Source organism: Gopherus flavomarginatus, chromosome 12, assembly GCF_025201925.1.
Source record: "Gopherus flavomarginatus isolate rGopFla2 chromosome 12, rGopFla2.mat.asm, whole genome shotgun sequence".
Taxonomy (NCBI): domain Eukaryota; kingdom Metazoa; phylum Chordata; order Testudines; family Testudinidae; genus Gopherus; species Gopherus flavomarginatus.
In genome coordinates this window covers 30,040,768-30,056,227 of record NC_066628.1, presented here as the reverse complement: position 1 = coordinate 30,056,227, position 15,460 = coordinate 30,040,768, and the positions used below count along the sequence as shown (strand labels likewise).

The window sequence follows — 15,460 nt, the reverse complement described above, 5'->3', positions numbered from 1 at the left end:
TAAAAAGCAGAGGTATGGGTTATCCCCTCACTCTCACAGGCTGTCCCTAGGGGCCTCCTCAGAACAGATCGGTTTAGGTTTCTATGTGGAATACTTTAAAAAAGTTGCCTTTTCAAAACATATTTTGATTTTTCCATGTGCCGCTGCCAAGATGCCTTTCAACAAAGGGGTGAGTAACTGAAGGCTCAGTGAAGGAAGGATTTTTCCAAGAAAGGGCAGAGTGAGAAGATGATCTCACCTTTTCAAATAGGATCCCACCATCTCCCCCCACCCCCAGCCCCTCTTCCAAAAGTTGATTGGGAAGGGACTGGTGAGTCAAGGGAGCAGGGGTAGGCCAGCAGCTGGGCAGCATGCTGTGCAATGGCAGTCAAGTGACTTGTGTTTGGAAGGCCGCCCCCTGTCCCACTAATTCCCCTCGCTCCCCTGGGTGTGCTAAAGGGATGTGGGTGTTGGGGGGGGTCACTTCCTGCTACACTCAGAAAGCTGAGATCTCTGCTCTCAAGGAGGCATGAGGCACAGGGAGGACAGCTTTGGATCTTGCTTTAAGAAGGGGCTTAAGAAGGGGCTTGTGGTTGCAGCCCCTTTGTGTTCAAAGCCGAAGGGAACTTGCGTGCTAGGCTGGATAGCATCAGGTGTGGAGCAGCCCCCGAGATGTCAATAGGAGTGAACAGGATCGGGTCCCTCTGGAGAGGCAGGAGGAAGGGCTCACTCCTAGTTAGGTGACACTATTCACACTGGGATCCCCACGAAGAGGCTACAGACCTGCTCCCTCTGACTTCGGTTGTGCAGGATCGGGCCCACGCTGGGGGCAAAGGGAACCCTCCCACGTGAGGTCAGAAGGACTGTGAACTCGAAGACTCAATGTCCAGGGTGGGTAGATTTATTTTTGCATTTGGAGCGGAAGGGACAGGGGGCAGGGTGAGAGAGAGAGGGTGGGAGGGAGAGAATGTATAAGGCACATGTCTGTAAGAATTAAGAGATTAACAGCTCTGGAAATTGAAACCCTCTGTTTATTCACAGGCCAGGTGTGGTGCAGCACAAACATACCACGGGGCAGTTAATCTTTCCTTCCCTGGCCTCCTAATGACCTCAGCTTTGACCTGGAGGTGCTACCTTCTCTAGAGGTCAATACCCAGTCACTTTCTATGCTGACCCAGGCCTGTCCTCAGCCCCTCCAAAGCCACCAATTAGCACAAATCCTATTGTGCTAGGGAATGGAGCCGGGAATCCATACAAACACAGCCTGTGGTTTTGCTTTCTCCTTCGTGGCTGCTCAGGATTTGGCTTCACTGGGCCTGGTGCCAGAGCCTTCAGGTGAGGATAGAGCGTCTGGGACTGCCAAAGAGATTGTAATGGAGATTCCGAAGCTGAGCTGGAAATGACAGAATCCTTCCCTCCTCAGAGAGTGGAACAGCCAGAGCCTCGAGGGATGGAAAAGGGCTATTTAATCCCATCCATCTCCCTGCCAGCGCCAGACTGGCCTGTCCAGTTCTGTGCTAAGTGGGCCAGGCAATAGGGGGAATCCCTTAGGAAATTTATTCCATGGGATGTTTATATTCAGTCTAAAAGCCTCCGTACTTCACTAAATAATTCCTCTGCCTCTTTGGACTTCAGACCCTTCTAATAACCTGCAGATTGTTACTGTGCTTCGGGCTATGCAGATTTACCTTCTTCGACTTGGCCACAGGAAGCCATAACCACTTTGGGTTTCTCTTCTCTGAACTCCATCCAACTTGCCTATCTCTTTTAGTAAATAGTTGCCCAGAAATGCTCACAATTAGCCCAATTCTCTTCTCCCTCCCAGCAGGGTAAAACTGGAGTAACTCTACTAAAGCCCCTGGTAAGAAAAGAAGCAGGCTAATATTCCAGAGCTGCAGAAAGAAGGGCCTGGGGCTTTGTGATGACGTGTGCCTCTCCATCTGCAACCCCAAAACTAGACTAGCCCTTTTCCTTTCGGCAGCTGCATCACATTGCATATTCATGCCTAACTCCCAACATGTATTAGCAGCTGGGTTCCAAACTGAATCTTGTGGTGATATTTCTTGCTCAAATCTCTAGCGGCCTTTGCCCAGATACCTCAATGATATTATGTACTGAATTCCCATTTTCAATAGGAGTGAGACACCTAAATACCTTTGAGAATTGGATCCTTATCCATTGCCCACTTATGCCAGTAACGAGACTCCCACTGACTTTCATAGGCCTTACCTCCCTTTGCGTTATTTCGCTCCCCTCACTGCTCCTTCACAGATTCATAGATCCCAAGGCCAGAAAGGACCATGTGCTCATTTAGTCTGACCTCCTGTATGACACAGGCCACAGACCTGCCCCAAAACAATTCCCAGAGGAGAGCTTTTAGACAAACATTCAGTCTAGATTTAAAAATTGTCAATGAGGGAGAATCCACCACAGCCCTGGGTAAATTGTTCCAGTGGTTAATTACGCTCCCTGTTAAAAACGTACGCCTTATTTCCAGCCTGAATTTGTCTAGATTCAACTTCCAGCCATTGGCTTATGTTAGATCTTCCTCTGCCCACTGCTGGATTGAAGAGCCCACTGTTAAATAGTTGTTCCCCATGTAGGTACTTATAGGCTGTAATCAAATCAACTTAACCTTCTTTTTGTTAAACTAAATAGATGGATTTGTAAAAGCAGCAAAGAATCCTGTGGCACCTTATAGACTAACAGACGTTTTGGAGCATGAGCTTTCGTGGGTGAATACCCACTTCATCAGATGATATGCATCTGACGAAGTGGGTATTCACCCAAGAAAGCTCATGCTCCAAAACGTCTGTTAGTCTATAAGGTGCCACAGGATTCTTTGCTGCTTTTACAGATCCAGACTAACACAGCTACCCCTCTGATACTAGATGGAGCTCTGTCACTATAAGGCAGGTTTTCTAAGCCGTTAATCAATCATTCTTGTGGATCTTCTCTGAACCCTCTCCCAATTTATCAACATCCCTCTTGAATTATGGATGCCAGAACTAGATACAATATTCCAGACACAGTCACACCAGTGCCAAACACAGAAGTAAAAAAATAATCTCTGTAATCCCACCCAAGGTTTCCCTGTTCATGCGTTCCAGGATCGCATTAGCTCTTTTGGCCATAGCCTTACACTAGGAGCTCATGTTCAGCTGCTTATCCACCACAACCCCCAAATCTTTTTCAGAGTCACTGCTTCCCATCCTCTAAGTAGGGCCTACATTCTTTGTTCCTAGATGTATATATTTACATTCAGCTATAGTAACATGCATAGTGTTTCCTTGCAGCTAGTTTATGAAACAATCCAGATTGTTCTGTATCACTGATGTGTCCTCTTCATTATTTACTACTCTCCCAATTTGTATCATCTACAGATTTTATCAGTGATGATTGTATGTGTTCTTCCACGGCATTGATAAAAATGTTAAATAGCTTAGGGCCAAGAACCGATTCCTGTGGGACCCCCACTAGAAACACACAGTTTACAATTATCAGAGGGGTAGCTGTGTTAGTCTGGATCTGTAAAAGCAGCAAAGAGTCCTGTGACACCTTATAGACTAACAGACGTTTTGGAGCATGAGCTTTCGTGGGTGAATACCCACTTCGTCGGATGTATGTAGTGGAAATTTGCATATATATACCTGCCCCTGGAAATTTCCACTACATGCATCCAATGAAGTGAGTATTCACCCATGAAAGCTCATGCTCCAAAACGTCTGTTAGTCTATAAGGTGCCATGGGACTCTTTGCTGCTTTTATAGTTTACAATTACATTTTGAGACATATTGGTTAGCGAGTTTTTCATGTGTATCATGTTAATTTCATATCTTTCTAGTTTTTTTTAAATCAGAATATCATGTGCTACCAAGTCAAACACCTTACAGAAGTCTATGTTTATTACATCAACACTATTACCATTAGCAGTCAAACTTCAGAACTAGATATCAAGTTGACAGGATATATTTTCCATAAACCTGTCTTGACTGGCATTAGTTATCTTATTGTCCTTTAATTCTCTATTAATTGAGTCCTCTCACCCGCTTAGTGGTGTCAGGGACTGCTCTAACATATCCAGCAGCTCTAGGTGCTTGAGCTCCGCCCCTTGGAGCCAGGGGCACTGTTTAACATAGTTCCTGTTCATCACTGGTTAGGCACCACGGGTAAAAGACACCTACCGACAGGAAAACCAAGGCTTGAAATGTAGGGATCTAAATAAGTGTCTGGCTTTTCAGAGGTGCTGAGCACCCATCACGTCCTCGGGTCAAATACTGATGTCAGGTATCTGATCCAGGTACCCAGTTGTGCTGGCAGAAGGGCAGGCTTTCTAGTGATGCTGCTGCAGCCAGCAGCATCCTGGACACATGTAGCTCGAAATTCTCACCGGTGGCCACAGAACGGCCTCTGAGATCTCCAGGGGCTTGGAATCAGGCACCAATGCTTACCCTGGAGTCACATTGGCAGAAACTTCCCTGGACCAAATTCCCTGGCCACTTATGGTTGCTTTGTGTGTCCCCCGTAGGGCAAAACAGCTTTAAAGCCAGCTTAACTGGCCAAGGTAGGATTCCTCTTGCATTAGGGAACCCTCCATGGTGTAAGGCTAGCAAAGCAGCTCCAGTGCTCCCCCTACTACCCAGCACTTGGGACCAGGCTGGGGAATCTCAATGCCTCTGTGATCCCTGGATTTGGGATTGGCCCTCTGAGACCACAAATAGCTTGAGTAAAGTAGAGCAACCCTGAGGCTGATCTAATTTGCCTGGCTAGCAGCCTGGTGATCGGACAACTCTGAATGGGGTAGGCACAAAGGATGGCTTAAAGAATGGCTCAGTCCTTGAATCTGATGTGGGATTGCATCACATTCTAGTGGTGAGCACATCTCAGTAGGACCAGAGTATTTGGTCTACGACCAGACCTATGCTTTTACTAGTATAGCAATGTTGGTTGGGGGGGATGATTTTTTTTTTTTACATTATCCTGGCAAAAGCTCTAGTGGAGATGCAGTTATACAAGCCTAAAAGGGCTTTTGCTGGTATAGCTTAATCTGCTTGCTGCCCTGGTATCAGCATTACTGGCAAAATAACCTTTTTGCCGGTATACCCACACCTGCACTAGGAGCGTTTGCTGGTGTAGCTCTAGAGGTGGAACTAAACTGGCAAATCTTTGCTAGTGTAGCCCTGGCCTAAGCCACTGTGACTAAGCAGGAGAAGAATGGAGCTGCAGCAAACCAAGTACATTTGACTCCAGGGGCTGGCCTGCAGAGATGGGTGCACCTCCTTAGAATGGAAACCAGGGGTCTAATTCTCCTTTGCCTTGCATGCTGCATGTCATTCTCCCCTGTGGAAATGGGAGTAAAATGCAATCCAGTCAGAATCCTCCGCTCACTCACACCATAGTGTGAGCGTCCCACGCCCTCTTTGCACAACTGTGAACGACCACACAAGGTGCAAAGCAGCTGAAAAGTAACCTCTGCCATGAACTTCTTTACTAGGCCAGGAAGATGGGGGGGGCGCCTCACCAACTTCACCCCCAAACCTAGATACCCTCACAAACCCAAGGCTTCCCAGTGCATTGCTTGCAAAGCCCTGAGCTCAGAAAGTTTAACAACTTCCCAGTTTACCAGCTCAGTCTTGTTTTCTGTGTAATGGGGATTTAGCAAAGTCACTAACTAATTCCACTTGGTAGTAAAGTAAAAAGAATTTTGTTCTACCCCAAGTCTCATTGAAGTTGCATCCCTCTTACATGGCTTAGCTCAAAATATTTGTACAGAATATACTTTGCAGGAAAGAGCCTATTTAAAAAAAAAAGCACAAATAGATAAAAATAAATAAATAAAAAGATCTGCTTTGAGTCACTGAATTAAAATGGAAGATAAAAAGCCCTATTGAGCAGAGCTATCCAGATGATAGCTCCCTGCTTTAGCTCACAGGAGAAGTAACCGTGTTCAACCTAATTGGGGCTTTTTAGGACATTCAGAGCCGCTATCATTCCGTAAAGTTGAGGCAAACTGCTTCCTAATTGGCTTCCCGCTGGGGTGTCAGTCAAAAAGTCTTTATCATCACTCCGGGCGCCTTTTCAATCCTTTATTCCCTCCTGGAATGTTTCGGAAGCTGGGCTGCCCTCACCTAACGCATGCTTACACGGCCCCACTAGCATGAGTGCCGGCTAGCCTATGTGGCTGGAATCACTCGCCCCCACCCTCTTCTCCCTGTGCAGAGCCGAGGAGTACACATTTTTGGTGCCCTTGGATGTTCTTTCATTTGACTTGATACCATTTGGTACGTTCACTCAAACACCACTGCTTGAAAAAGTAGAGTCCCAAATGTTCTTCAGCCCTACCTAAGACGATCTACTGACTGTAGGCCTGTATAGGCAGGGGAGAATGGTATGAACTGCATTACAGGTGTGATCCTGAGGGCCTGAGTCCCTCCATTTTAGAGCCTCTTCAGCTGAGGTGAAGGGATGCTCCACTTCCCAGCAGGATCTCAGCACATCGCAGGATCGGAACCCAACCCCCCTACACAAACTTCCTTGGAAAGTTGTTTTTGTTTTGTTTTGTTTTTAAACAAGTGTTGCTACTGTATGGAACAAAAATTAACAAAATATTGCAACTTCCATAGCTCCCTCTTTCCTCCTACGCATCCCTGTGGGGTGCTTCATTGCAAGTATAGGTTTTTGTACTGTTCTGTACAGGTTTTTATACTGGCTTCACAACCGTAGTATCTGACAGGACAGCATCTTAAAGCAATAGCATGCGATTGTTGAAGACCAGAACTTTAGTTCTTCTTTTAAAAAATGTTTCACAAAACCTAACAGAGCTTTAAAAAAAACAAATCAACTCAGCAAAAACAAGCATTTTGAGGGGTGAAAAAAACCTAACCATTGTCAAGCTATAAAATTCCTATATTGCAAGACTGCTAGTGCATGAGAACCAGGAGCTGTAACTGACTGGAAATGACATTGAAACTAACTTCTGAAATGCAAAAAGTCAACACACAGCTTCAAAGATGAAAAGTGCTTGTGATTTTTAAAATTATTTCCCTCTAATAATTGAAGACACTACTTGTAAGTAACGCTAAGGAAAGACATTTGTGGCTGATTTTAGGATTTCAAACTCCTGGTTGCTCGTGTATCATTGGGAGCAGAATTTGGCAGGGTCCTTTTTAATATTCTGTAGTGCATGCATTCCAGCCCTGCCTGGTCATTGTTGCAGAATGGGGATGGTCTTGCATTTAAACTTCAGAACACATTTGCCATGTGGTATAAAGCAAGAATAAACAGGCAGATTTTGCATTCAAACCCTACGCGGTGGGACTGGCTGGGAAAGTCCGGATTGCTGCTGTTTCAAAGTTTGCCCCCTCCCCCCCATGTTAGAAAACAAAGATGATAAATTATTCAGGGTTTAATTCTGTAAATGCACGATGGAATTTTATTTCACAGTGAGGGTGGGTGGGAGCTGGGGGGTGGAAGAGGAGGCGGGTATATGTACAAGAACAGGGCCGCCTTCTTACTGCCCCTCTGTGCGCACTGATCGCGTGAGTTCACACGAAGCTGTCAGATTACAAAGCCAAAGCAGAGCATCTTGGAACACAGCAATTTTTGCCACTGCCAGGAATCCCTTTGTATGAAAAAGATGTTGTGAAGGAGTGTTAAATGGAAATTAGTTCTGCGTTTGCAAACACTTCCAGGATGTGCCGTGTGGCTGGTGTGACTACACGTTCGGAACGAGGAGGAGGAGGTGCCATTACCACTGCTGCTGGAAACTTTGATACAGAGAGGATGCCTTTTTATTTTTTTTTCCAGAGGCCTCCAGCATTCAGCTGAGCTCATCTGGGCTTGCTCCAGGCATCACATTAAAAACTGGCCCTGGATTGACACAGCAACAGTTTGAAATCGACATGCACAAGTATGCTGATCAACCCCAAACATGACATGGGTAGGATACGGGGCTTGGAGAATAATATCTTAGGCCCCCAGCAAGGGAGCCAATGGGATGGGGGTATAATGTGTTAATTGTGACTAGGAGTGGTGGGGATGAAATCAAGACACCCACAGAAATAAAACATGGCCAGACAATATCTTGTAATTACTTCATTATTCATTAAAGAACTGATTTTAAAATATGCCTGGTACATCTCTAGGAGCATGTACAATACTGGCTGTAACAAGTAACTATTACAAACAAAAGGCCCTAATAAATACCCTAGACCGGCTCCTAAGTGGATGTAGCACTGTTGAGATCACTGGAGCAGTGTATGCAGTGCATGCGTGTGTGCCCTTGAACCAGCTGTGCCCATGGGACAATTCCATCTGGCCCCCAAACACAGCTGGAGGACACCACGTTCTAGACTTACATGGCAGGCTCCGCACAGCGTGGGCTCTTACGCACCATATGGGCGAGGTCATCCTACATGGAGGAGGCTATTTTGCACGACAGTGTAGAACTGCATGCCTGACTAAAGATGTCAGGCCCTGCCCCTGCAATGTGCTGAGTTTCACCAGCTGTGGATCTGAACCCCTTTACATAGTGTATTATACACCAGTCCACTCCCCCACTGCATATAGGCAACAGCCAGTGCTTAGAGATGGACTCTGAAGATTAGTAGACACAGGAGGCTGATTATTTACACAAAGGCCTCTTTACCTCACTCTGGCAGCATCAAGGGGCTTTAAAGTGGATACAACTGTAATTCACGCCCACTTTAAGTCTTCTTTACACTGCCAGAGTGAGGTAAAGGAGCTTCCTTGTAAGGGAGAAGGTGGCCCAGGCTCTGCTAGGGCCCAATCCAGTTTCCATTACAGTCAACGGGAAGATTCCCATTGACCTCAACAGAAATTGGGTCAGGACTTCATCCTAGTGAAGGAAGTGAATTCAGGAGTCCAGAGTACTTGACTGCACACAGCTTGCTGCCTCCAGTCCCCCTCCCTAATGGGAAAGCCCTATGGAATTAAACAGAAAATTATCACTTTTCTGTAGGATTTCTGGACTATCCTATAAAATGTAATAGAAAATTAGATCCCGAATGTGGAATTCTATAGGTGACTTTAAAAAACCGTATAGAAATGATCTCAGTCCCTGTAGGCATGTTTGAAGTTATTGCTACAAACTTCAGTTACATTTCTACAGAGCCCCGTTGATTCTACCTTTAACAGATAGATGGAAAATTCCTGTGCAATCTGCTTCCTAACACCTAGAATACCCCCAGCTAATCTCAACTGCAATGGCAACACTTGGGAAGCAGGGTTGATCTCCCCGAAAGCCAAGACAGATTCTAACCTCATTTAACTTCAGCTAAGCCCACAGTAAGTCTGTTGACTTCTTTGGCGCCCCCTCAGTGAAATGCTACCAGAGTATCTAGGATCAGAATGAGGCCCATTGAGCTCTATAGATGAGACTCAACACTTTGAATTGCAGCTGACACTGGCCTGAGAACTTGTCAAAGATATTGATGATGTAATTAAATCATAGCTCCATTACAAACTTCTTTTTGTGAAGATACCTTCATGACCAAGGATCTAAGCATCAACGTATCATTAAAGGGTATAAGAAATGCAAAGGATTGATGTTTGACTCAATACAGAAGTAACATTCTATGGTCTGTGTTTATAGACTACATGATCTAAGAGTCTCTTCTGTCCTTAAAATCTATGATACTTCTCTCACAGACACTGATGTGAATCAGGAGTAACTCCATAGAAGTCACTGGCAAAACTAGTGTTATAAATGAATCAGACCATTTTGCATAAGTATATCAGTTCCATCTGGTATTTAGCTGTGACTCTCTTAGTACCTTTCCCAGACCCGAAGAAGAGCTCTGTGCAGCTGGAAGGTTTGTCTTTCTCACCAACAGAAGTTGGGCCAATAAAGCTTGTTCCTCTACATTTAAGGGGCAGATAGTTTAGCTTAGGAGCTTATTGGGTTTATTTTATCTACATTAAATCAAAACAAAAACAGAAGTGTGTAACCAATAAGCTAATCATTAGAGGCCAGGCTGTCAGCTGGTATTAACTGGCACTGCAGCATTGACTTCAGAGGTCTCTGTACTGCTAAGTCATGTGATGTGACACACCACCACCCCTCTTGCCAAATTATCCAGCTACTCTGTCTGGTAAGAGCCAGAGCGTAGGAAGTTAGGGCTCTGGAATTGGAAAAGCCTGGATGATCTTAACCTCTCAAGCTGGTCTTTTGACTAGATGTTCCCATCTCATTTGGAAAACTGTAACTTTCCAGACAAATGAGATGGGAGAGCTTTTGATTGTGCACGGTCTGACTTTTGCGAGGTATCCCAGTGAATTGGATGCCATCCTCACTTGAACAATCATTAAAAACCTACTGTATAAAACACACAGTATTCTCTTGCTAAGACACAGCAGACCGGTCACTGAGTCTGCAGACGCTTCGTTTCCCCTACCCCTTGTTTCAGTCACTCTGAAAATTGCTAAGCGCTAATGATAACCTGTAGCATGGAGCCCAGATCATGAGACTTCCATGCTACAGGGAGAGCTGTGCCTGGTGTAGCTGGGTGGGGAAGAGTATATGCACTCAGATGACAAAGCAGCACTGGCCACTAGTTTTCCGGAGCCTAAAACAATTTTAAAAAGGTCACCTGCCGTCACAGAGTACGCATCACTTGGGCTGAGGCGTGGGCATGGCCCCAGAGGACTCTAGGTAACAGAGATCCCAGAGTTGGGGCTGGGCAAGGATCCTGGGGGAATTGTGTTCACTGTTCATTGCACATACTTTTAAAGCAGCACTGCATGTTCTAGAAGTGTCATTGCACACATAGGTATCACTGCGATATACAGCCTTGCTTAGAGAGTCTGATTTCATCTCTAAACCATAGAAAAATAATGCCTGAAATACAGGTTACAACACACTCAGAGCATGGGGCAGGAATGACCAGAGATTGCACTAGAGCTGAGATGAAGCTGTACGAGAATCTTGACCGCTCTGCTCCTTCCATATCTACAAGTTCTTCCAAGGAAGTGCACGTGGTCCCTGCCACATATGTGCCCCTCTCCTGCACACTCTGTGACTATGCTGGGCAGAACATGTCCTGGGTTCAGACATCTAGAGCTCATCCCTTGCAGTCTCATCTAATACGAATGAAGCCAACTGCATTTGAGGAAAGAGATGTTTTTTTTAAAATCCCTCTCATTTTAAAAACGCTGGGAAGGCCAAGAATGCACAACTCACCATAATCTTTCTTGCAGTATTTCTTCATGTTAATCTTCAGCTTCCCCTTGGATGCCTTGCAGTATGAGTCACAATCTGTATGGAGGAGAGAAAGCGGGAGGGCAAGAAAAGATTAACAAAACAAATTAGCCTTAAAAATGCATAAAAGGCTGGGGGAGGAGGAAGCGAGAAAAGCTGCAGGCTGCCATGAATAAGCAGCATGCCTGTGATATCCATCTGCCAGGCCCCGATTGGGTCGTCTAGCAGGGGCATTCAGCAAAACCTTCCTTTCTAAAGAAAGGCTTTTACAAAGGAAGCCATTCCTCCCTCCTCCCCACCTGACGAATCCCTTTAGCTGTCTTCGCCGGGCTGCCTCTGCCTTCATGGGAGAGCCCGGGGCCTCCCTTATTGTGCCACCCAGCTCTTTTGAGAGCCACACAAATTCCCCCTGTTCTTAAACTGCAAACTGGAGCCTGATTAAAGCCCACAGAGGCCTCATTGTAACCCCTAACCCAGGCCTGTGGCAGGCTTTGGCATTCATTGCAGCGAGATTCTGGCTGCGGTCACACTCCAACAAAAGAGGTCAGAGAGGAAATTAGCAGCCCATGAAGCATTAGCAAAGCCTTTTGGTGTCCACTCTACTGGAGTGTGCAAATAAAATACCCCAGTAGGAACATTTCATTTCTAATGGGCCCTACTGCTGTGACATGATGATTTTACTCCTCCGAACATCAGCCTGTGTTCCACTGCCTCTAATGTGATGGAGCCGGGACTGTCGCTCTGGCAGCGCTGGCAACATAGTGACTGTGTTTGCTTTGCTGGAGCAATTCCATGCATTGCAGCCCACTGGATACTGACTTATTCCTGATACATGGGAGGCTCCTCCCTGCTTGGATTTTGACAGAGCCAGCCCCGTTTTGACAGGCTAGTTCTAAGTCTGGCTACGTGGCTGGAGCAGACAACACATCATGATGCAGCCATGCTGCAACGGGATGATGTAACAGCAGTACACTGCACTGCCAGAAGAACATAAAAACGGCCATACGGGGTCAGACCAAAGGTCCATCTAGCCCAGTATCCTGTCTTCCGACAGTGGCCAATGCCAGATGCCCCAGAGGGCATGAACAGAACAGGTAATCATCAAATGATCCATCCCCTGTCACCACGACACTGCACTGTGATGTGCAAATATATTGGCACGAGGTGGCGACAAAGTAACGTCACATGCAACCATGCCATGGCCATGTTGCCATGGCCGCACTGCACCTTGGCACTGTAACAATTTTAAATGACTTGGATATTGGTGCTTCCACCATTGGCCTTAGAGGTTCTGGTACACACGGCTGCTCTGCTGCAAATGGGCCTGATGGGAGGGGGGAATGTAAGGGGAGTGAGAGTTTGACTCAGGCAGGTGGCCAGGCTGAATCCACAAAAAAATACCCCTTCTGCAACATCTTGCTCACCCCTCTCCCATTTTTAAGCAGTTTTTTTGGTAATCCTTAAAAAAATGCAAATGGCACCAGAGCTCTGTGACTTAGGGCCGCCGGGAGGAGGAAAGCAGGGTCAGTGAAGGGAAAGGCTGCCAGGGCACAAGCAGATGAGCCATCTGCCACTGGTCACAGCAGGGTTTGCCCAGATCCAGCTGATGGGAAGTTGCAGGTGACTTTCTGACACACCTCCCCAAGCTCATGTTCTGACCTGATGCAATTTGCTGCTGGAGATAAGCCTTGGCTGGAACCGTGCAGTGTCCGCCTGCACCTCCTCCAGCGTTGGACCTGATCTTCTGAACCTGCTTGTAACACTATTGCCGCTTACAACCTTGTGGCCATTCCACCTCTATTTTCCCTTCATACAGGCCCCTTTAACTCACTCAGTCTCCAGTGACCTTGTAAGGTCAAATCCCCTAATTTGCTCTTCACCGGCACTCCTCAGGCTGGCAACAAACTTTGTCAAAAGTCCAGAACAAACACACAGCTTCTCAGCTCACTTTCCCTCCTGTAACTCCAGCGTGGTCTGGCTAGGACTCTGCAGCAGCATAATTTGCTCCTTATAGCTGCTCCATCCACCAGCCCCAGCTCCACCCAATGTCCTGTTTCCCAAGCATCCCATTTACAGCCAGGCCACCTGTACTGCCTCTGGCAAGCTCAGTACTTTCCCAGCCATGCCCCTCTTCGCAGCATCCTGCTGCCTTTTATATTGGAATCACTAGATTCCTCTCAGGTGGGGCTCATCTTGCAATCAGGGCTGCCTTAGCTCCAGGCTCTCCAGCCCACACATAAGCCACCTTGTTACACTGCTCTTATTATTTGCATTACAGTAGTGTCTGGAGGCTCCAGCTGAGATCAAGGCCCCATTGTGGTATGCCTTGTCCAAACCCATAGGAAGAAATGGCCCTTGCCTGGAAGACCTCACAATCTAAATAGACCAAGGGTAGAGGGGTAACAGAGGCACAGTGTGGGGAAGTGATTGGGAACTAGCAACACCTTACCCACCATTCTCCTAACCTTGGAGAGGTGCAGAAAGAACGAGAGGTGTCTAAGCCCACTAGGGCCTTTGTAGCTGCAATAGCTATTTGAAACTGGAGTTACTCTCCAGAATTCCTGGGGAAGTTTGTTCTATTGAACCTGTGCTGACTCTGGTGGGAAGTCGGCATGTCTCCAATGCATGATGAAGACACAGACCTCTGCATTAGCCAACTGACTTCTGCTGGGACATACCAGGCACGCCTAAGTAGAAAGCATCAATCGTGCCAGCTTTACTCCTCAACGTATGTATCCTACTCCATGAGTAGTGCCACGGATTTCAATGGAGCAAGTTACTACTCAACAGGAGCAAGAGTATCAAAATCCGGTCCTGTGTTAGGTAGAACTAGTTGGAATGCACCTCCTGTATTGCTAAATACACAAGGTACAGCCAGGAGAAGTGCAGTTGTCCAACACCAAGGGACCCGGAGTCAGATTTTCAAAGGTATTTAGGCCCTAAAGATGAAGATAGGCACTTAGTGGGATTTTCAAAATGTTTAGATGCCTAACGTGATGAGAGTTAGGTGCCTCGGTGCTTTACAAATCTGGGAGAATTCAAATCCCCTGATCCCAGACCCAGCCAGTTGTTTTGGTACCAGGTCACGTTTAAACTCAGAAGCAGATTATTTTCTGGTTCTGGTTGGGATGTGGCCACAGTCTTGCTAAGAGACCAAGATGATAGAAATTCCAGGATGGCTAATCTTCCAGACTTCCACCAATTAGGGCTAAAATCTTGCAAGATCTCAAAATCTAACTCTGATTCCACCTCCAACCCAAGCCCCAGCCCCCAGACTAATCCTAACCAAATACACACACGGCCTCATCAGACCATCTCCATTCGCTCCTATTGTTCTCCAGACACTAGTCTCTTGACTGCTATCAACTTTATTCCCATCCCTCAGAATGATGATAAATTGCTTTGTGCTCTCTAAATATGATCTAATCAAAGTCGGGGCCAGAAGCAAAACCTATCATTTGAAACAACACGGTTTTCCATGCCAGAAGCCCTGCTGAGATTCCCTACCAGGCTCCCAAACTGCCAAGAACCTTTTAAATGGAAAAGAATAGCCGAGGGCCAACAGATTATAGAAATCATTACGGCTCTTTGTTTTCGTCTTCTAATGTGACCCTGAATGTCAAGCAAGACTTGAAGTTTGTCCAATAAAAGATATTACCTCACCCACCTTGTCTCTCTAAGCAAGACTTGAAACACACTGGAACAGAGAGTGGATATCCCATAAAAGCACTGGCAGAAAGCTTTTGCTGGAATCTTTTATAATATCTAACCCTTGCTTTCACTAACCCTATAGGGTTGCATTCTGACAATCATTCAACTGCCTGTCCTCAGAGGTTTCCTCTGTAATCCTTAAACCTGTCTGCGTGTCCTATCCTCTGTAGGGGTAGAGAAAGGCCAGAACTTGGTTGCAATTCATGTAAAGGAGATTCTTTATGAAGGCTACAGTCACAGACAGATCCCGTGGTTCTCTCTGGCTCTCAGACTGTGCTGACTAATGTCACCATGAAGGGCTACCCTAAGTCCTGGCCTGAACTTTGGAGGAACTGCTGATTACCCTGAATTCCCTTTGTTCAGACCACAGGAGATGCACTTTCCTCTTTTTGTAGTGACACTAAATGGCAGGCCAATGTTTGCAATGGGCCATACAACACCAAACCATCCTTTGAGGGCACAGGCCATGTCCAGGATGGGTTATTTGAATGTTGACAATGCTGAGGACCTGTGAAAGATTCCACATGATGAACACTGAAAGAAAACTTGTGT

The 15,460-nt window shown here is 46.2% G+C and overlaps 1 protein-coding gene across 1 annotated transcript in view; it reads right to left on the bottom strand.

Annotated features, from left to right (window-relative positions):
- NTN1 (netrin 1) overlaps positions 1-15,460 on the bottom strand; it is a 214,924-nt gene that overhangs the window by 15,726 nt on the left and 183,738 nt on the right. Inside the window, exon 6 of the mRNA XM_050919332.1 lies at positions 11,180-11,254. Within this exon, the coding sequence (XP_050775289.1) occupies positions 11,180-11,254 (75 nt within the window). The remainder of the gene's footprint in view (positions 1-11,179; positions 11,255-15,460) is intronic.